Raw genomic sequence first — 21,132 nt, 5'->3', positions numbered from 1 at the left:
TTTCTTCGCTTCAGTCACAGCATGCCTCTTCTGAGCCGTCGTCCGAGGCCAGGGGCTCAGGCAGATGCCACTCTTCGGGGCAGGGATTCCACTCAGAAGGCACTTACATCTCTGCGCTGGACTTTGCTTCCACAGCATCGAGTGCAGCTAGCAGCCCAGTGTGTGGGAATCTCTCGTGGTGCCAACAGGGATTGCCAGCACTTCCTTCAGAGGAGCACGGTGCATGAATCCCTGGGCTCTTGAGAACATGAAGGCCCCTCAGGGCATGTGGCCATTGCCCATTCTCCATTGGTGGTCTTTCTTCTTTCTCACAGCATGCTTGAGAGTACTTGCCAAGGTCTTCCTTTTGTTTGGGAATATCACTTGTTTGGACACTTTGACGCACAGCTCTCCGTTATAGATCCACTGGCAGCGGACGAGACTGTGGAGTCTCTGAGTGGCCCATCTGGCACGGGTCCAGAGGGGAGCTAAACCTCCGTAGCAGCTTTGACCCTCATCTCTGCGGGACCCGCTCAGGTACGAGGCCAAGTCATCCTTGTCAAGATCCCCAGCGAAGCTCTTGTGGACTGTATCCTGAAGGGCACCGTGGGCTACGGCTTTCACCACCTCATCAGGGCTGGTGAGCAGCAGGAACGCGTGGGCGACCACTTCAACAGCGCTCAGCTCTCCCATCTTCAGTTCACCTCTTTTGTCACGAGGGACCCATTTGTACAGCGCTGCTGTTATTTCAGAATCCATTCTTCTGAGATCCTCCTTTCGAACATGCGTATGTCTCAGCGCAGGCAGAATTTTGGGTACCAGGATGTATTTCAGCATGTTAGCTTTCTGCCAACGCTCTAGCTGTGATTTCTTGATCTTGCCAACGTTAGCCACAAAGTCATCGGCTATGGTTTCCGGCTGCCTTTGGAAGCCAATGGGCATTCCCAGGTAGTTGACTGTTTCCCCTTCCCGAAGGCAGGATATGCCCTCTTCCTGGACAGTGAACTTTGTTGCCTGAAGGGTCCCACCGTCGAAATGGAGCGATTTGCACTTCCCAGCGTTGAAGCGCAGGCCGATCCAGTTAGCGGCAGCCGTGGCGTCATTCAGCATGTTTTGAAGCTCTCTAGCACTCTCTGCAACCAGCACCAGGTCGTCGGCATAAGCCAATACGCCAACTCTCATGCCATAGAGGCGGAAGCCACGAGAGCCGCCGTCTACAAATCGAAGGAGTGGTTCCATGGCCAGGGAGAACAGGATGGAGCTCAGGGGACACCCTTGCTTCAGTCCCATCCTGAAGGGGATCGGGGCCGTTTCTTCCTTCCTCACCTTCAAGGTCGTGGTGCAGCCGTCATAGAACTCCCGGAGCAGGCCGAGGAAGTCTTCGGGCATGCCGAACTCCGCCAGCGTCTCGAAGATGTGGCCGCGCGAGATGGAGCCGTAGGCGTTGGCGATGTCCAGCAGGGCCACGGCGCATTCTCTCCCATTGCCCCTGGCCGCGTCCAGCACCGACTGCAAGAGGAAGGGGTGCTCGGTGCAGCCCTCCTGGGGCCGGGAGCCCTTTTGCTGCGGGTTGAGGGCTTTCCCCGCCTGGGCCCACTGGGAGATGCGCGCCGCCAGGCACTTGGCATACAGCTTGCCCATGGTGTTGTAGAGGGTGATGGGCCGCCAGTTGCCGGGCTGCTGGGGATCACCCTGCTTGAAAACCAGGAGGGTGGTGGCTGTCTTCCAGGCGGCCGGCGTGCGCCTGAACCACCAGCACTCTTTGAAGATGTCCGCCAGGTTCTTGCCCTTGGGGTCCTTCTCCTTCAACAGGCTGTAGCCAATCTTGTCCTGCCCCGGGGAGTTGTTTTTGCAACTTCTGAGCTTCTCTGAGACTTCTTCCTGGGTGAACAGAATCCCCAGGGCTTGGTGGTTTTCCAAGCGGGGAAGCTGGGGCAGGTTCTCAGGCCGGGGGGCACCTGGGGCGTCGTCCCTGGCAAACACCCCCGAGAAGTAGCGGTGCAGCTCTTCCAGAGGGATGGGGCAGGGCGTGGGGGGCCCTTCCAGGATCTCCCTGGAGGCCTGGTTCCGGTTGACCCGGTAGAGCCTGGAGATACGAGATCCTGACCTGGGGCCCTGCCTGGCCTGCGCCCTGGCCTCCTCCGTAAGGGCCTTTGTGAAACGCTGGACATCCTGCTCGAAGTCCCGGAAGCTGCGGCCACCTCTGCCCCCTTCCATCCGCACTGTAGGAAATAGATCAGTAACTTAGGTCAAATAGACACCAGTTAATAGGGGGAAGGAATCTTCCCAGGCTGAAGGCCAGCTACCATAGCAATGAGCCAGAGTGCACAGATAACTTGAAGTTCCTTTCCTCCCTTGAACTCAAGCCATAAAACTTCTTGTAATTAGTCAAGGACAGAGTATGTAGGCATAAGCTAGAGAGCCTGAGCAATTAGCTTATGAATATTATCTTCTCCCAGGGGCAGCATAAGGAGCTGATAATGAGACATGCAATGTATGTGTGTGTGTGTGTGGGGGTCATATCAAGGGGATATGTATTAGGTGGTCCAGGAAGTCTGTACCTCCTGAGTACCTCAGCCAATGGGGAAAAGGAGAGGGCAGAGCGAATGGGGGCAGACTTTGGCCATTTATGCCTGGGAAGTTTTGCCTTGGATTTGCTGAACTCTAGATGCACATTTTCCCAACCCAAATTCTCAGAACTCTGATGGGGGCTTATTTTTGAGTTTTGAGAATTCAGACAGGGAAAATGTGCATCTAGCGAGCGACAAATCCAAGGCAAAACCTCCCGTGCATAAAGGGCCTTTAAATGCCTTTGCTATATGCTGCTGCTTCGAGCTCACTTATTGGATTAATGCTGATCCGCTTCATTGCAATAAAGCCCTTCTGAAACTTTTAATTCCTGGTCCTCTTGGCTCAACTTCTTGCCCCCCACCCCCTTGGCGTATTGGGGTAAGAGTGTTCCTGACAGCACGGCCAAGAACGCCCGGGGAGGCTTTCCGGCAAAGCACCGTCCTGGGATGCAACTTCAGGCGCAGATCTCAGCAGGCCCGGGCAGCTCTTCACGGGTCCTCTTCCAGCCGCCCCACCAGGGCCGTCTTAGCAGCATTATGGGCCCCTGGGCAAACCAGTGTCCTGGCGCCCCTACGACAACCACTCACAGGAATAAAAGGTTTAGTATAGTCTAGACTACTGTGTAGTAGTATCTATTTATGGCAAGTCACTTAACCTACACAGATTGGCATAGTCAAAAAGGGCAAGAGTCCAGTAGCACCTTCAAGACTAACAAAAATATTTTCTGGTAGGGTATGAGCTTTCGTGAGCCACAGCTCACTTCTTCAGATACCTTCTTCAGGTACTGGACTCTTGCCCTTTTTGACTACTGCAAACAGACTAACACGGCTACCCACTGTAGATTGGCATAGGGCCCCCATGCTCGTGGGGCCCCCGGGCAAGTGCCCATCGGGCCCATGCGTTAAGATGGCCCTGCGCCCCCCCCCCTCGCAGCCGGCTTCTCTGCCCCCGGGGATCCTTCGGGGAAGGTGCTTACCGGCTCTCCTCCTGATCGGTGGCCCCGCTTTGCTTCTCCGGAAAAGGAGGGGTCGTCTCTGGCGGAAGGATCTGCGGAAGATCACCGGAGCCCCTCCAAGAACTTTGCAAGAGAAAGTAAGTTTCCGTGGAGAGTCCAGATCTCCCCCCCCCCTCGCGCCCAGATGGGGACTTTCCACTCTGCCACCGCCGATTGGTCCGTGGCGCACCCAGCACGACCCTCCCGGTAAAGATAAGAGGATGCGACCTAGTAGGCTCCTTCCCAAAACGTTGGCGCGCTCTCATTGGCTGCTCAGTCCGCACATTCTTCTCTCTGGTTGTGGTTGTTTTTTGCATGAGAGAAAAGAGCGTTTTTTTGCCACTATCTCGAGACTGAACAAGTTGGCTTCAAAAGAGCCTGATTGAAGAGCATCAGCAAAAATGGCAATCATTTTATGATAGATATTTCAGATAAGTAGAGGTATGAGATGAAGAAAATAGGTTACTAACAAATGATGTTTGTTTTAAAGACTAATGTAGAGTGTATTAGGCGATGAATGATGAAAGGTCAGAAATCCATTTCAAGTAATAAGTATAAGTAGATTAAAAGCATTTATTCTGAAAGAATACAGAAAATAAAGAGACAATAAGTGTGCGTGGGGGCAATATAACAATAAATGCTAAAGTAAATAGATTGGAGATTAAGATGTATTTTATATAGAACAAGAGAACCGGGAAGAAACAGTAGTGGTGGGCGGCAGGAAGATTGTTTGAGATATGAGAACTGTTTTATGTTTGTTTCCCTGCACCCCTTTTCCCTTGATTTCTGTACCCTAAAAAGTCATTAATAAAAATAAATTTTAAAAAGAGAAAACAGCGTTTTCGTTGGTTCTCTTATCCAATGGTTCACAGCGTTCTCTTATCCAATCACCGTAGAGGAGCTCCGAGGGGGGGGGACTAAAACTCGGATAATTCTCTAAGTTTTGCGGTTTAGTGGTGGCGGGAAGCACTCGTGTTCTCATTGGACAGCCGGCCTCACAGTCTTGTCCTCGCCCAATCAGAACGAAGCGATGCGGAGCCGCGGGGAGTAAATAAATACGGCCGGAGCGAGGCGTTTCTCACCACAGACGCTCTTTCGCTTGTTGCAGCTCCTCTTCCAGCGAACCCAGAAGCAGCCAAGCCAACGATGTCCGGCCGGGGCAAGCAGGGCGGCAAGGCGCGGGCCAAGGCGAAGACGCGCTCGTCGCGGGCCGGGCTGCAGTTCCCGGTGGGCCGCGTGCACCGGCTGCTGCGCAAGGGCAACTACGCCGAGCGGGTGGGGGCCGGCGCGCCGGTCTACCTGGCGGCCGTGCTGGAGTACCTGACGGCCGAGATCCTGGAGCTGGCGGGCAACGCGGCGCGCGACAACAAGAAGACGCGCATCATCCCCCGCCACCTGCAGCTGGCCGTCCGCAACGACGAGGAGCTCAACAAGCTGCTGGGCAGGGTGACCATCGCTCAGGGCGGCGTCCTGCCCAACATCCAGGCCGTGCTGCTGCCCAAGAAGACCGAGAGCCACAAGGCCAAGTGAGGAGGCCTCCGCTTCTCCCCCACCCCGAAAAAAAGGCTCTTTTCAGAGCCGCCCACCGCATCCTAAAAGAGCCCGCGCCACTTGCTTATATTCGCCCGGCTTTCATGCATGGCAGGTTTTGCCTTGGATTTGCCGCTCTGTAGGTGCATATTTTCCCCATCCGAATTCTCAAAAGTCTGCATGGGGGCTTATTGTTGAGTTTTGAGAATTTGAATGGGGAAAATGTGCAGCTAGAGAGCGGCAAATCCAAAGCAAAACCTCCCCTGCAGAAATGGCCACTGAGACACAGCGGATTATGCTGCAGATTGATACACAATATGATACCTGCGGCAGTCTGCGCCAGCTGGAGTCTCCCGGGTTGACTGCAAGGGGAGACCTATGTGATTGCATGGGGGTAGTCTAGTCTGGATCCAGGTCTGAGGCAGTTTTCCGGGCTGCAATGAATTAGAGGTATTTTTGTTCTTTCAGCTTCACTTGTTTCTTCAACAATAATGCTGGATCCAGTATAAGGGGCAGCTGAATCCCCTTCAAAAGCGGAAAGCGCACAGCCTCACTTCCGTTTTGTCAGAGTTAAGTTTCAGTTTAATTATCAGCCGTCTAACCACAGCAGTCAGGCGTCGGCTGCAGACCCTTTTACTGCGTTCCCATGAGATTCAGATAGAAAGACAAAGAGCTTGTTGTGACCACCAGCATAGCGATGACAACCAGTCCCATATCTACCAGTGATTCCTCCTAAAGGCTTTACAATAATTCTGTCCACATTCCATTTACTATTCCCGCCCTATCAATTCCACTGAAGCCACATTTAACCCATCCTTTCTCCCGTGTCAAGCCTTTAAAAAACGTTTAAAATCACGTCATTGAACTGGAGAAGCAATATCAGAATCGCAAGGTAAGTATTTCACAGGGAAGCCCATAAAAAGCTGTGTTCCACCACTGAAAAACGCACGAGCAATTACTATAAACGCACAAGCACTATAAACAAATACTCCTTTCATAATTATTGCCGTGTAAGTTTTAACAGTTTTTCTCACAAAACGATACAGCAAATCAGCTTTTCTATGGATAGGTGGGGTGGCCCTTAAAAGGACCTTTTGTTGTAGAATTTGATGGGTTTTTTAGTTGTTTTTAGCCCCCGAAGCCGTAGAGGGTGCGTCCCTGGCGCTTCAGGGCGTAGACCACATCCATGGCGGTGACCGTCTTCCTCTTGGCGTGCTCGGTGTAGGTGACGGCGTCGCGGATCACGTTCTCCAGGAAGACCTTCAGCACGCCGCGGGTCTCCTCGTAGATCAGCCCCGAGATGCGCTTCACTCCCCCGCGGCGAGCCAGGCGGCGGATGGCGGGCTTGGTGATGCCCTGGATGTTGTCCCGGAGGACCTTGCGGTGCCTCTTGGCGCCTCCCTTCCCCAGGCCTTTCCCTCCTTTGCCACGTCCAGACATAACTGCTCTCTAGCCCCAACTACAGATAGAAAACCAGAAGAACGAGCTGTACTCTTTTATATGGCTCTACCCGACCAGAGGGAAAACTTCATTTCCTCCGGCCTGCGTAACCCCTACTTTAATCTCATAGGCTCTTGCCGACTGCAGGTTTTTCAAACCATCCAATCAGAATTAGGGATTCAGAAAGTCGTACCAGAAGCCTCTTTGCGATGCTTGTCTCCCAGCAAACGTGGAACGGCTTTCACCCAAGGTCTTTTCAGAAACATCTTCCATGCTCTAATGCGGTTGTAAAAAGTTACTGAGGATGGGTGAGGTGCTTTTGAAAATAGGTGTGTGATGAGATTTTACGCGATGCCTCCTGGCCTCCAAAACGAAAACGCTAATGGTTACAACACTGTGAAGTTTTAACTATGTCAATCGTGTTTAATTAAAAGTCTAACACAAATGTTTTCCATTATTCTCTTTGTAGTCCAGCTACTCATATCCATCCACACAGGAGACGAATTCATGCATCTTAAACAGTGGCTTCTTGTCCACAAAAATTTCTGCCAGGAGGCATTTATTAGCAGGGCCTTTTAGTGCACCCTTTAGAGGGCCCCCCAAGGCCTCGAGGTAGGAAATTAGTGAAACCTAATATATGAATCTTGATGATCTTGACAGGCTGGAGAAATAAATAAAATGCACTTCAACAAAGACAAATGTAAAGTTCTGCATTTAGGTAGGAAAAATCAAACCCATAATTATAGGATGGGGAAGACTTGTTTGAGTAGTAGTGTGTGTGAAAAGGATCTTGGGGTCTTAGTAGACCAAACACTGAACGTGAGTCAGCAGTGTGATGCTGTTAACTAAAAAGGCAAATGCAGTCTTGGGCTGCATCAACAGAAGTATAGTGTCCAGATCACGCGAAGTGATGGTATCGCTTTACTCTGCTCTGGTTAGACCTCAACTAGAGTACTGTGTTCAGTTTTGGGCACCACAATTTAAGAAAGATGTAGACAAGCTGGAACGTGTCCAGAGAAAGGCAACAAAGATGGTGAGGGGTCTGGAGACCAAGTCCTATGAGGAAAGGTTGAAGGGCTGGGTATGTTTAGCCTGAAGAGGAGAAGACTGAGAGGGGATATGATAACCGATTATATACTATGGCTGGCCTTACCTGCTACAGTATGCACTTATATATGGCGGCCATCTTTTAAATTAATCGGGTTGTTCTGTGGTTTTATGGTTTTATATATTTTATTGTTATTGTTATATTGGAAATTTTGGTGTTGTAACCTGCCCTGAGCCCGGCCTCACCGGGGGAGGGCGGGCTAGAAATAAAAAAAATAATAAATAAAAATAAATAACCATCTTCAAGTACTTGAAGGGCTGTCATATAGAGGAGGGTGCCAAGTTGTTTTCTGTTGCTCAAGAAGGTCGGACCAGAACCAACGGGTTGAAATTAAATCAAAAGTGTTTCCGTCTAGACATTAGGAAGAATTTTCTAACAGAGCGGTTCCTCAGTGGAACAGGCTTCCTCGGGAGGTGGTAAGCCCTCCTTCCCTGGAGGTTTTTAAGAAGAGGTTAGATGGCCATCTGTCAGCAATGCTGATTCTGTGACCTTAGGCAGATGATGAGAGGCAGGGCATCTTGGCCATCTTCTGGTCACTAGGGGTGTGGAGGGGGGAGGTAGTTGTGAATTTCCTGCATTGTGCAGGGGGTTGGACTTGATGGCCCTGGTGGTCCCTTCCAACTCTATGATTCTATGAATATTGGCACTCCCCAACCCAAACCCCTGTTTATTAGAGTCTTTGTACTTAGAAGTTATGTTGCTTTACAGTTCTAAATCACATGTTATTTATTATAGCTGTGTAGAAGGGTGAGAGAGCCAATGTGGTGTAGTGGTTAAGAGCGACAGACTCTAATCTGGTGAACCGGGTTGGTTTCCCCACTCCTCCACATGAGGCCAGCTGGGTGACCTTGGGCTAGTTACAGTTCTCTCAGAACTCTCTCAGCCTATGCGGAGACAGGCAATGGCAAACCACCTCCGATGGTCTGCTGCCTTGAAAACCCTCTGGGGTCACCATAAGTCAGCTGTGTCTTGACGACACACACAGAAGTGGGGGGTGGCTCTGTATGGATTTCGTAGTTTCTCATCCCTGGCCTGTTTGGAGTAACAGCAATAGAATACAATTACATTATTTATTGAAACTCTCATGCCGTATGAGTATATTGCTTTTATTCTGCAGCCTGCCTTGAGTCTCACTGAGAAAGGTGAGCTATAACTAAGGTTGGGAACTGTAGCTTATGAAATTCCTGGAGATTCGGGGCGGAGCCTGGTGAGGGAAGGATTTGGGGAGGGGAGGGGCCTCAGTGGGGTATAAGGCCATAGAAGCCACCCTTCGAAACAGCCATTTCCTCCAAGGGAACTGATCTAGGTCACTTGGAGATCACTTGTGATTCTGGGAGATCTCCAGGTTTGACCTGTAGGTTGACAACTGCATCTACCACCAGAGTAATATTTTTAAAAGAACAGTTTAAACAATTACTTCTAATTCCTGCCTTTATCAAGCTAATGACTAAAACAGAAAGAAGGCTTGTGGTATTTTACAGACTAATATATTCTATCATAAATGAAAACTGGATGTTATTCCACAAAAATTTATACTGGAATAAAATCTTGTTGGCTTTTGGTAGTGGAAAAAGTGCCATCAAGTCACAGCCAATTTATGGCCACCCTCCATCCCCCATAGGGTTTTCAAGGCCAGAGACAGTCAGAGGAGGTTTTGCTATAGCCTGCCAGACCCTGGACTTTGGTGGTTTCCCACCCAAGTACTTATGTGGGCTGACCCTGCTTAGCTTCTGAGATCTGACAAGTCACGGCTGTTACAATTTAAAGGGGCAAAAATCTCTCAAAGAGATACCTTAAAATCCATGACCTAAGCCTGCTTTATTTAAACATGCAACACAGATGACATAATACCTTAAAAAAAATTTTTTTGCTATCCAGTCACATCTGGCTTACGACTATCCCGCCGATGGGGTTTTCAAGGCACAAGACATTGGGAGGTGGTTTGCCATTGCCTGCCTCCGTGTCATGACCCTGGTATTCTTTGGTGGTGTCCCATCCAAATACCTACCAGGGCTGACCCTGGTTAGCTTCTGAGATCTGATGAGATCAAGCTAGCCTGGGCTATCCAGGTCAGGGTATACCTTTTATCAGGCCCAACCAAATGGTATGTAACAGCATGAAAGCTTCAGAATTCTCCAGAACTTGTCTTCAGAGTAGACTGGATGTAACCAAAGAATTTTTTTAAGCAAAGGAAAAGAAAGATGCCAGGACGCCAGGTAAAGTCCTGCTGGGAGCCAGTGTGGTGTAGTGGTTAAGAGCAGTGGACTCTGATCTGGAGAACCAGGTTTTATTCCCCACTCCTCCACATGAGCGGCGGAGGCTAATCTGGTGAAGTGGATTTGTTTACCCACTCCTACACACGAAGCCAGCTGGGTGACCTTGGGCTAGTCACAACTCTTCCAGAGCTTTCACAGCCCCTGTGTCTGTTGTGGGGAAGGGAAGGTGATTGTAAACTAGTTTGATTCTTCCTTAAGTGGTAGAGAAAGTCCGCGTATAAAAACCACCTCTTTTTCTTCTTTGTAGTTGGCTTCTGTGTTGTGCTCAGATGTTAGTTGCAAAGCTGATGCAGGTATCCAGGGATTCCCAGAATTTTTTACAACCACGGGACCATAAAACAACTGCATTCCACATAATGCAGCTGTTGCTGTACCTCTCCCGCCCCAACCTAGCCACAGCAATCCATCTGACGGTCATCTCCAGGCTAGATTACTGTAACTCGCTCTAAGTAGGGCTGCCCTCGGGACTGATTCGAAAGATCCAGCTGGTTCCGAATGCAGCCACGAGGGTCCTTACAGGGACCCTGTTGAGAACCGTATCCAGCCAGTGCTCCGACAACTGCACTGGCTCCAGCTGGAATATCGGACCAGGTTCAAGGTGCTGGTTTTAACCTTTAAAGCCCTAATGATCTGGGACCGGCATATTTGCAGGACCTCCTCTCCCGATACACCCCCCAGAGAGCATTATGTTCAGCAGATGCCAACCTACTGGTGGTCCCTGGGCCAAGGAGTGTCCAGCTGCCCTCAACAAGGGTCAGGGCTTTCTTGGCTCTGGCCCCAGCCTGGTGGAACTCTCTCTCTCAGATGAGACCAGGGCCTGTAAGACCAAGATGTTCTGCCAAGCCTGTGGTTGAAGGCAGCAAGGGTTATCATCACAGCTGGCCTCCCTATCTCTCCCCCACCCCCTTTTACTGGTTACCATCAGAGTTGGGGGATCCTGGCTGTCCTTTTCCAAGCTGTCCGAGAACCTTTGCACACGGCATCTGTCCTTGATCTTAAATTGTTTTTAATTGAGAATTGTTGTTTTCAACTAATACTGTATGGATTTAAATGTTTGTTTTTTTTTAATGTATTTTATGATGTATTGCTTGCTGTTGTTACTGGCACTGAGCCTGGCCTTGGCTGGGATAGAAGGACGGATATAAAACCAATAAATAAATAAAGATAAAAGATTTTTGCCTTTTCGAAGGAATGTTAATTGTGGAGCCATAATAAAAAGTATGATATGGCTTGTGCTCTGGATTTTTCTTTTAGATCAGTGGTTCCCAAAGTGGGCAGTACCACCCCCTGGGGGGCGGTGGGATTACCTTGGGGGGGCACTAAGAGGCAAGGAGGCAGCAGGGTAGCGCTAGAGGTGGGCCCCTTCAACTGTGTTGTTGGATAGGGTAGGGGGCACTGGGGTTGAGTTTGTGGAACCAAGGGGGGGCGGTGGCCTGAAAAGTTTGAGAATCACTGTTTTAGATCATCCATTCCCCCCCCCCCTTTCTCTAACAGAACATGTAAACCACGGAGGTTTAAGACTATGGCATTTTTGTTTGATAACGAACACCTCAAAACTTGCCTTCTCATTGGCTGTAACGAACTTGCGCGTTCTCATTGGACAATCAGCCTCACAGTCTGTCCTCGTCCAATCAGATTTAAGCGTTGCGGAGCCCCGGGGAGTAAATAAATACGGCCGGAGCCACCTATTCCTGGCCACAACCTCGCCTTTGTTTGTTGCAGCTCCTCTTCCAGCACTCCCAGAAGCAGCCAAGCTAACGATGTCCGGCCGGGGCAAGCAGGGCGGCAAGGCGCGGGCCAAGGCGAAGACGCGCTCGTCGCGGGCCGGGCTGCAGTTCCCGGTGGGCCGCGTGCACCGGCTGCTGCGCAAGGGCAACTACGCCGAGCGGGTGGGGGCCGGCGCGCCGGTCTACCTGGCGGCCGTGCTGGAGTACCTGACGGCCGAGATCCTGGAGCTGGCGGGCAACGCGGCGCGCGACAACAAGAAGACGCGCATCATCCCCCGCCACCTGCAGCTGGCCGTCCGCAACGACGAGGAGCTCAACAAGCTGCTGGGCAGGGTGACCATCGCCCAGGGCGGCGTCCTGCCCAACATCCAGGCCGTCCTGCTGCCCAAGAAGACCGAGAGCCACAAGGCCAAGGCCAAGTGAGGCCGCCTCCGCTTCTCCCCCACCCCGAAAAAAAGGCTCTTTTCAGAGCCGCCCACCGCATCCTAAAAGAGCCCGCGCCACTTGCGTATTATTGACCATATTCGCCCGCCTTTCTCATTGAGGCACAAAGCGAGTGATGCTGTGAATTGATACACTCGATAGGGCACCTAATAAGCAATGTATTAGGAGTAGGACTTCAAAAGGGGGTAATAGGAGGGGCCAAGGGCGTGGAAGAGGTTTGTAAGAGCGATTGCAAATACATAGAATCAGAGTTGGAAGGGACAACCAAGGTCATCTAGTCCAACCCCCTTGCACGATGCCTTGGAACTGATTCAGTGCGCAGCCATTAGAGCGACTGCAGAATGGGTGTAAATCCAGCCCTTCACTTGAAATACACAACGATTACCCTACAAATCATTACAATAAAAGTTATTGGTGGGGCCTCGAGTTATGCACGACGTTGTGAATTCGAAATACTGAGAATTTACCCTATATTTAGGTCACGGGAAATTTAAAATGCTTTAGAATGTGTGCAGACGGTATTTGTGCAATAGTATTTGCAAACGAAACGTAGCACAGTATGATACCAACACCTTCGGTAACTTAACGCAATATGTATAAGGTTGACACAAAAGACGATATACATGTTAATACTTTTACTTAAAACCAAAATGACACGCAAAGCAACCCAGCTTTTTCTTAGAAAGGGTGGGTGGCCCTTAAAAGGACCTTTTGTTGTAGAATTTGATGGGTTTTTTATTGTTTTTAGCCCCCGAAGCCGTAGAGGGTGCGTCCCTGGCGCTTCAGGGCGTAGACCACATCCATGGCGGTGACCGTCTTCCTCTTGGCGTGCTCGGTGTAGGTGACGGCGTCGCGGATCACGTTCTCCAGGAAGACCTTCAACACGCCGCGGGTCTCCTCGTAGATCAGCCCCGAGATACGCTTCACTCCCCCGCGGCGAGCCAGGCGGCGGATGGCAGGCTTGGTGATGCCCTGGATGTTGTCGCGAAGGACTTTGCGGTGCCGCTTGGCGCCTCCCTTCCCCAGGCCTTTGCCTCCTTTACCGCGGCCAGACATTTTGCTCAATAAACCTCAGCGATCAGCAGAGAGAAAAAAGGTAGTTCTGACTAGCGGATTCTTGCCCTTATATAGACCGAAGTCCGACCACAAGGAAAACTTCGCCCTTCTTGTCGCCTCAGACTTCCAAGCTACGTAAGAAACGCCCTTTCCAAATGATAAACTAATCTAAGCTCACGTACTATTCGCGAATGAGGCTTCGCAATATTCAGCCAATCGCTGCAAAGCGCGGGACGTTCAAATTGGTCCAACGGCTGCTGGGTTAACTTCAACCAATCAGAACGGGATAAGTCGCCTATAAATAACCAGGCGCCCGGCCAGTTTCTGTTATTGCAGTTTGTTCTTCTCTGCTACTGCTATGGCTCGCACCAAGCAGACCGCTCGCAAGTCCACCGGCGGGAAGGCGCCTCGAAAGCAGCTGGCCACCAAGGCTGCCCGGAAGAGCGCGCCGGCCACCGGCGGCGTGAAGAAGCCGCACCGCTACCGGCCGGGCACGGTGGCGCTGCGCGAGATCCGGCGCTACCAGAAGTCGACGGAGCTGCTGATCCGCAAGCTGCCCTTCCAGCGCCTGGTGCGCGAGATCGCGCAGGACTTCAAGACCGACCTGCGCTTCCAGAGCTCGGCCGTCATGGCGCTGCAGGAGGCCAGCGAGGCCTACCTGGTGGGGCTCTTCGAGGACACCAACCTGTGCGCCATCCACGCCAAGCGCGTCACCATCATGCCCAAGGACATCCAGCTGGCCCGACGCATCCGCGGGGAGAGGGCTTAAGAGGCTGCCGGAAAAGACAGCGGCGGCTGCTGCAGACTTACAAAACCCAAAGGCTCTTTTAAGAGCCACCCACTTATGCACAAAATGGCTGTGTCCTAACGGATAAAGATTAGGAGTTGCTTAATTTTGTCTCGATATAACTTCTCATTGAGAAGTGATTTAAAAGCATATAGGTTCTTTGGAAGTAAGTAGACTCCCGGTAGTGGGCTTCCCGGCTTGAAGTAACATTTTGCCATTCGGTACTATCACGATAACTTAGCGAGATCCAAAATGGCTTACATGTTATGCTCATTTTAACCTTAGGAAACAACCCTGTGAAGTACGTTGTCTACTCGAGTGTGAAGTGCCGTAAAGTCACAGCTAATTTACGGCGACCCCGTAAGGTTTTTCAAAGCAAGAGACGTGCGGAGGGGGTTTGCTATTGCCTGCCTGTGAGTGGGCTGAGAAAATTCGGAGACCTGTGACTGGCTCAAGGTCACCCAGCTGGCTTCATATGGAGGAGCGGGGAATCGAACCCCGCTCTCCAGAGTAAGAGTCCTCCGCTCTTAACTGCTGCGCCATACTGGCTCTTATATGCCCCTGCCCCATTATAAGTGTAGTTTTTGTGGGGGGGGGGAGGCGGGGGGGATACTGAACAAATAAAATGATCATCGCAGCTTTCCATGTCGAAGCAGGGATTCGAACCGAGCTTCCCAGCTGTTGTGCAGAACTCGGGAAATTGTTCCAAAGTCCTATACGCTACACAAGAAATTTTAGGTCTCTATTTAATGGGGCAGGGGGGTAAATTCCACAGCAAGCTGCGGCACCGTGAGTGACGTCATAACGCCATGGATTTTTAAATAAGTTATTGTGTAAGGTTAGGAGAAAGTGGCGATTCAGCACTTTTTCGGAAGCGGTGGGTGGCTCTTAAAAGAGCCTTTGGGGGTTTGGAGAGCGCTCCTTTCCATGCAGCGCTTTGTCTTTACTTCTTCTTAGGCGCCGCCTTCTTGGGCTTGCCCACCTTCGCTTTGGGCGTCTTGGGCTTGGCTTTAGGCTTGGCGCTCCTGGCTTTCGCGGGGCTCCTGGCCGCTTTCTTGGGCTTGGCCACCTTCTTGGGGCTCTTGGCCGCCGCCTTCTTGCTCCCCGTCGCCGCGGGCTTCTTGGCCACTTTCTTGGCGCTCTTCTTGGCCCCCGCGGCCGCACCCACCGCCTTCTTGACTTTCTTAGCGGCGCTAGCCGGCTTCTTGACGGGGAGCTTCTTGTTGCTCTTGGATGCCGCGGCTGGAGGCTGCTTCTTCTTGGCCGCCGCCGCCTTGTCCTTGGCCTCGGCCTGCTTCTTGTTGAGCTTGAAGGAGCCCGAGGCTCCCGTGCCTTTGGTCTGCAGCAGCGTGCCTTTGGTCACCAGGCTCTTGAGGCCCAGCTTGATGCGGCTGTTGTTCCTCTCCACGTCATAGCCGGAGGCCGCCAGCGACTTCTTCAGCGCGGCCAGGGAGACGCCGCTGCGCTCCTTGCAGGCCGTCACCGCCTGGGTCAGCAGCTCCGTCACGCTGGGGCCGGCCGGCTTGCGTGACTTGGCCGCCACCACCGCTTTCTTCGCCTTCTTCGCCGGCAGCTTGGCGGGCTGGAGCGCGGCGACAGGCGCGGCCGGAACTTCCTCAGTCATCCTGGAGTCCTGGCAAAACAAATCCGATCCCAGCAACTTCCTTCCTCGCAGCAGAAACGCCGAATAGGAGCTGCGGAGGAGCTGCCTGGTATTTATAGGGGAGGAGCTGCGCGCTGATTGGTGCGTTTCTGGCACCTCTCTCCGAGTCCCAGAGATGGCCCCCTCGGTCGGCAGAACTTTGTGTTTCTTGGTCTGCACAAAACACCCGATTAATCGAAAGCCTTTCCGCGGATCCCCCCCATTCCCGGGGGGATCCATGGGCAGAATGTCCGTGTGCAGGGGCCCCGTTTTCACAACCGGGAGAAGCGGCGTTCGCCTGGAAATGAAGCGGGAACTCAGCGTCCGCCGGCTTTTGCTGCCTCCAAATTTGCAAACTTTTGCTTTTGGCTGAAAATAGCAAAGGGTCCTTTTGATAAAGGGCTGTGGCAACTCCCGGTTCCGAAAGCCTAGAGGGTCTATATCTCGACCGTGAAGGAAGTGGGGGGTTCTGGCCGGTCCCTTCGCCACAATCGCCTCTTGAAGCGAGTCAAGTAACACATCTGACAAGGAGCTTGGGACTGAATTGACAGAAGGCAGCCTTAGTCTGTTACCCCCAGAATATGAATGACAGCGAGATGCGAGGGAACTATAGTTATTTTAAGTGGCCCAGTTCTGCTGATAAGTGAAAATTTCATCTGGTTATTTACAAAAACTGACTTTTTTTGCACTTTGCTGGTTGAGCATCTGTTTGTGTCTCCCTCTGGGAACTCCTAGTGCAAAGACGATGGAAAGGCATTCTAGAGCAACCAAGCTATTAAAGATGCCTATTCATTCACCTCGTTTTTAAAATTATATTTAAACAAATTATGTTATAGCAAAAGGGCTTTCCCCCAAAAAAAATTTTTGCAGGAGGCTGCCAGCATTTGGTGGTGTTGGTGTTACAACCAAGTCCTGCTAAGCAGGCTGATCCTGGAAGAAGTCGCTGGCTGTGACCTTGTGTGGTTAGGATTGCGTTATTCCAATTCACCAACCCGTCACAAATGGACAGGAGAATGTAAAAAACAGTGCACACATGAAGTTGCCTTCTACTGAATCAGACCCTTAGTCCATCAAGGTCAGTATTGTCTACTCAGACTGGCAGCAGCTCTCCAGGGTCTCAGGCAGAGAGGTCTTTCACATCACTTTTTACTTATTCTTTTAACTGGAGATTCCAGTGATTGGATGTGGGATCTCCTGCATGCTAAGCAGAAGCTCTAGCCCTGAGCGAGAGCCACAGCCTCTCCCCAGTGTTCACAACATGAAGCTAACCTATACCGAATCAGACCCTTGGTCCTTCAAAGCCAGTATTGTCTGCTCAGACTGGCAGCCACTCTCCAGGGTCACAGGCAGAGGTCTTTCCCATCACCTACTGCCTGGTTCTTTTAACTGGAGATGTCGGGGCTGAACCTGGGACCGTTTGGTTCTTCCCCTCTGACATAGTTCCTTCCCAGGTGAGAGCCAGGAGGCAGAGCTCCTCTGGTCTGAACAGGAAACATCCAGTTGCCATCAGAGCCCAAGTTCTTCTAGCCGGGCATCTACAAGCTTTCTCCAATGTTCCTTTCTGACATTGTCGCTAATACCCCTCAACAGAACCATCCTCCATGTACTTGTCTAATCTCCTATTAAAGGCACCTGTGCTTATGAACGACCATCTTGAGGCAGTGAGTTCCACATTCCTCTTCTAACATGAGTCAGCTCTGATCTCCTCCAGTTCCAGGGGAGTTTGTTTCTTGTTTGTTCTAGACATTGCAATCACTTGGTTAACAGGAAAATTGCCCACAGAGGAGGGGAAATTAATAGTTTTTAAAATCCACCCAGGATCCAAGTGCTTAGAAATCCAAATCATTTGCTTAGTTCTTAACATGAACTATCTGTAGGTACTTATTACCTGAAGAAGGCATGGCAGATTGAACATTTGCCTCTATTTTTTTCAATACTGTATTTCAGTTCAGTATCCTGTGTGCTAGAAAATTATCCTGGCAGAATCCATCACGGCAGAGAAACTTTGTAAGTAATTATGCTTTTGGATTCTTACATAACGGCAGTACAATATCTTTGGCAACACTGCCCACGTATGCATGAACACTGACATTCAGAAACAATATCAAGGAACAATCTATCCATTCCAATGACATATTTATTAATAGCAGCTAAAGGGAGAACCTCCATGGCCAGAGCAAATGTATCTGAATGCCAGTTGCTGGGTTGGGGGGACAGGGAGAGGCATTGACCTCCATGCCGTGCTTATAAACCTTCCAGAGGCACCTGGTCAGTCAACAGCTAGAAATGGGATGCTGCCTAGACTGCATGGGCCGTTGGACTGATCCGGCAAGGCTCCAATGCTCTTATGCACCTGTACAGATTTTTGCATTGATTTATGAAAGCTTCAACCAGTCCCTTCGTCTTTAAATACGTGAAGTGAGCTGTGACTCATGAAAGCTCATACCCTACCAGAAATTTTGTTAGTCTTTAAGGTGCTACTGGACTCTTGATCTTTTCCCACAAGACTCCTTTTTGTTTTTGCATTTCTTCAGTCATCCAAAGAGCTGTGCTCTCACTCAAATCTGGAAATCAGTTTATAGGCAATGACTTTATCCTGTTTGGCTAAGCTGCATTATTTATGGAGTTGGGAAGGTGGGGTCAGCCTTCTTTGTGTGTATGTGCGTGTTAAGTAGGCTCTGTGGTACTTGCTGCTCTAACTCTTGGCCTTGCCCTGAGGTATAACAAACCTGTTGCTATCGACAGTTCAGGCAGCATGTGAGTACGTGTGTGAATGAGCATGCTAGGCCTCAGATCCATACCTGTAGCACACCCTCATCATAGAGCTGTGCAGAAGACCAGGGCTTAGCCCAGGGAGGGAAGGGGGGTATCAATAGTGGGGCTCTGGCCAGTGTGATGGAGTGGTTGGAGTGTCAAGACTAGGATCTGGGAGACCCAAATTCGAATCCCCACTCTGACTGGGTAACCTTGGGCCAGTCACATACTGTTTGCCTAACCTGCCTCACAGGGTTGTTGTGATGATAAAATAGAAAAGGGCGTAAACTGCTTTGGGTTCCCATGGGGGAGAAAGGCAAAGTATAAATGAAGTAAATTAAAAAAATAATAATAGTAGGTCCTTGGCCAGTGGAGGAGTTTTCCTACTGTATGAAAAGCCTGTTTATGGCTGAGATCCCTGGGAGTAAAGGGAGCAAACTGAGCCATTGTGTGAATGTGGGTCTTTCATTTGACAGGGTTAAGCAAATTAGTGGCAATCATTAAAAGCATATGTTCTGTTTTTAGGATATATTTAGTTGCCAACCTCCAGGTGGTGGCTGGAGATCTCCTGCTATTACAACTGATCACCAGGTGACAGAGATCAGTTCTCCTGTAGAAAATGGCCGCTTTAGAGGGTGGGCTCTATGGCATTATACCCCCCTGAGGTCCCTCCCAACCCCAAACCCCACTCTTCCCAGGCTTCACCCACAAATCTCCAGAAATTTTCCAACTCAAAGTTAGCAACCCTACCTGGAGCAGACTTTGTATGGATAGGGCTGCCAACCTTTAGTTGGTGGCTGGAGAATTCCCGCTATTAAACCAATTTCCAGGTGACAGAGATCAGTTCCCGAGTGTGGGCTCTATGGCATTATACCCCATTGAAGCCCCTCCCCAAACCACCCCCTCCACCCCCAAATCTCCCAAGTATTTCCCAAGGCAGAGCTTGCAACTTTAGTTATATTAGGATAAATCGGGGGGGGGGGTGAGGCCGAGAGACAAGGAGACGGGATTTTCCAAGTGCCCTCAGAGGTGTTTCTCCTGCAGGCTCCAAGGACCTAGTTCAAAGGCCCAGGATAGAATCATAGAGTTGGAAGGAACCACCAGGGTCATCTAGTCCAACCTCCTGCACAGTGCAGGAAATTCACAACTACCTCCCCCCCACACACACACCCCATGACCCCTACTCCATGCTCAGAAGATGGCCAAGATGCCCTTCCTCTCATGATCTGCCTAAGGTCATAGAATCCGCATTGCTGACAGATGGCCATCTAGCCTCTTCTTAAAAACCTCCAGGGAAGGAGAGCTTACCACCTCCCGAGGAAGCCTGTTCTACTGAGGAACAGCTCTGTTAGAAAATTCTTCCTAATGTCTAGATGGAAACTCCTTTGATTTAATTTAAACCTGTTGGATCTGGTCCAACCTTCTGGGGCAACAGAAGGATGCAGAAGTTGGCCTGGGTCCAGTCAGTGGTTGGATGGGAACCACTCTGTGAGAAAAGGGGAGATCTCTGCTCTTTTTTCCAGAACACGGCCAGCAAAAAGACAGCAACGCACATCTACCCCCAAGATGGAGGGAAAACTAAAGCCAGGAGGCAAACCCAGGCAACAAAGCCCAACAGAAAGTTGTCAGCACCCATCAGTCAGAATTTTAGAGTATAGAAATAGAGAACCTGACCTGGATGGCCCTAACTAACCTGATTACATCAGATCTCGGAAGCTAAGCAGGGTTGGCCCTGGTTGGTACTTGGATGGGAGACCCACAAGGAAGTCCAGGGTTGCTAGGCAGAGGCAGGCAGTGGCAAACCCCTCTCTCAGTCTCTTGCCTTGAAAACCCTATGGGGCCACCATACGTTGGCTGAGACTCAACAGCACCTTCCATCACCAGCAAGACTAGAGAGACAGGCAAAGAGAAGGGAAACAGCAAAACAGCTCTATGCATCACAGGCTGTACACACACCATAACTGGGAGTTGGGGAGCATGTGTCCTCCCACCTGGGCTAAGCTGGCGATTCGATTCTCTCTCCCACAGCCTCCAAGATGGGACTGCTTTGGCTAAGTTCCTGCCCTGCAGAGGAGGACACTTTTGCCCTGACGTGGTGTAGTGGTTAAGAGCGGTGGACTCTGATCCGGAGAACCTGGTTTGATTCCCCACTCCTCATGAGCGGTGGACACTAATCTGGTGAACTGGGTTGGTTTCCCCACTCCTACACACAAAGCCAGCTGGGTGACCTTTGGCAAGTCACAGTTCTATTAAGAGCTCTCTCAGCCCCACCTACCTCACAGGGTGTCTGTTGTGGGGAGGGGAAGGGAAGGCGAGTGTAAGCCGGTTTGAGTCTCCCTTAAGTGGTAGAGAAAGTCGGCATATAAAAAACAACCCTTCTACTTCTCATAAGAATCTAAGAAAGGCCCTGCTGGATCAGACCCAGGCCCATCAAGTCCAGCAGTCTGTTCACACAGTGGGCAACCAGATGCCTCTAGGAAGCCACTAACAAGACGAGTGTTGTTTTGCAATTTCAATTGGACCATCCCAGAAAACAGGGATGCTCTTTGCCAAGCAGGATCGTGGTGCCCATGGATACCACGGCGGCCATCAGCCCCTTTCCTGGCACCCAAGTGATTTCATGTGGGGCACCTGCCCAGCAGGGCTTCCGATTGGCTGCGTGGATGAAAATAACATTGAGGCAGCTGCCACCACAGTGTTGGCTTTATTCTCTCTCTTCTTTTCCAGTGTATTTTTCACATTGCGCCTCTTTCTCACCCACTCACCCTGCATTTGGGCTTTCTATGTGGTTGGCTCCGCCTCCTGCAGCAGCCATTTAGTGTCT

The 21,132-nt window shown here is 50.8% G+C and overlaps 6 protein-coding genes across 6 annotated transcripts; 3 read left to right on the top strand and 3 right to left on the bottom strand.

Annotated features, from left to right (window-relative positions):
* Window positions 1–4,686: 4,686 nt before the first annotated feature.
* LOC130490170 (histone H2A type 2-C-like) lies at window positions 4,687–5,074 on the top strand. The gene has a single exon (XM_056863983.1). It carries the CDS (start codon window positions 4,691–4,693, stop codon window positions 5,072–5,074), a length of 384 nt encoding a protein of 127 aa, XP_056719961.1. The 5' UTR covers window positions 4,687–4,690.
* Window positions 5,075–6,202: 1,128 nt separating this feature from the next.
* Window positions 6,203–6,514, bottom strand: LOC130490172 (histone H4). Its single transcript, XM_056863986.1, has one exon. It carries the CDS (start codon window positions 6,512–6,514, stop codon window positions 6,203–6,205), a length of 312 nt encoding a protein of 103 aa, XP_056719964.1.
* A 5,144-nt stretch (window positions 6,515–11,658) lies between these two features.
* Window positions 11,659–12,054, top strand: LOC130490169 (histone H2A-IV-like). The gene has a single exon (XM_056863982.1). The coding sequence runs from the start codon at window positions 11,659–11,661 to the stop codon at window positions 12,046–12,048; it is 390 nt and encodes a 129-aa protein (XP_056719960.1). The 3' UTR covers window positions 12,049–12,054.
* Window positions 12,055–12,813: 759 nt separating this feature from the next.
* LOC130490174 (histone H4) lies at window positions 12,814–13,128 on the bottom strand. The gene has a single exon (XM_056863988.1). It carries the CDS (start codon window positions 13,123–13,125, stop codon window positions 12,814–12,816), a length of 312 nt encoding a protein of 103 aa, XP_056719966.1. The 5' UTR covers window positions 13,126–13,128.
* Window positions 13,129–13,483: 355 nt separating this feature from the next.
* LOC130490167 (histone H3) lies at window positions 13,484–13,894 on the top strand. Its single transcript, XM_056863981.1, has one exon. The coding sequence runs from the start codon at window positions 13,484–13,486 to the stop codon at window positions 13,892–13,894; it is 411 nt and encodes a 136-aa protein (XP_056719959.1).
* A 961-nt stretch (window positions 13,895–14,855) lies between these two features.
* On the bottom strand, window positions 14,856–15,536 carry LOC130490162 (histone H1-like). Its single transcript, XM_056863977.1, has one exon. The coding sequence runs from the start codon at window positions 15,534–15,536 to the stop codon at window positions 14,856–14,858; it is 681 nt and encodes a 226-aa protein (XP_056719955.1).
* Window positions 15,537–21,132: the final 5,596 nt, after the last annotated feature.

Source organism: Euleptes europaea, chromosome 18 (assembly GCF_029931775.1).
Source record: "Euleptes europaea isolate rEulEur1 chromosome 18, rEulEur1.hap1, whole genome shotgun sequence".
Taxonomy (NCBI): domain Eukaryota; kingdom Metazoa; phylum Chordata; class Lepidosauria; order Squamata; family Sphaerodactylidae; genus Euleptes; species Euleptes europaea.
Note: the sequence above shows the minus strand (reverse complement) of the source record. Positions and strands in the feature narration are given on the sequence as shown.

Bases quoted from the DNA above. Each gene is read 5' to 3' on its own strand.
- LOC130490174 (XM_056863988.1), bottom strand. From the start codon at position 13,125: ATGTCTGGCCGCGGTAAAGGAGGCAAAGGCCTGGGGAAGGGAGGCGCC.
- LOC130490167 (XM_056863981.1), top strand. From the start codon at position 13,484: ATGGCTCGCACCAAGCAGACCGCTCGCAAGTCCACCGGCGGGAAGGCG.
- LOC130490172 (XM_056863986.1), bottom strand. From the start codon at position 6,514: ATGTCTGGACGTGGCAAAGGAGGGAAAGGCCTGGGGAAGGGAGGCGCC.
- LOC130490169 (XM_056863982.1), top strand. From the start codon at position 11,659: ATGTCCGGCCGGGGCAAGCAGGGCGGCAAGGCGCGGGCCAAGGCGAAG.
- LOC130490162 (XM_056863977.1), bottom strand. From the start codon at position 15,536: ATGACTGAGGAAGTTCCGGCCGCGCCTGTCGCCGCGCTCCAGCCCGCC.
- LOC130490170 (XM_056863983.1), top strand. From the start codon at position 4,691: ATGTCCGGCCGGGGCAAGCAGGGCGGCAAGGCGCGGGCCAAGGCGAAG.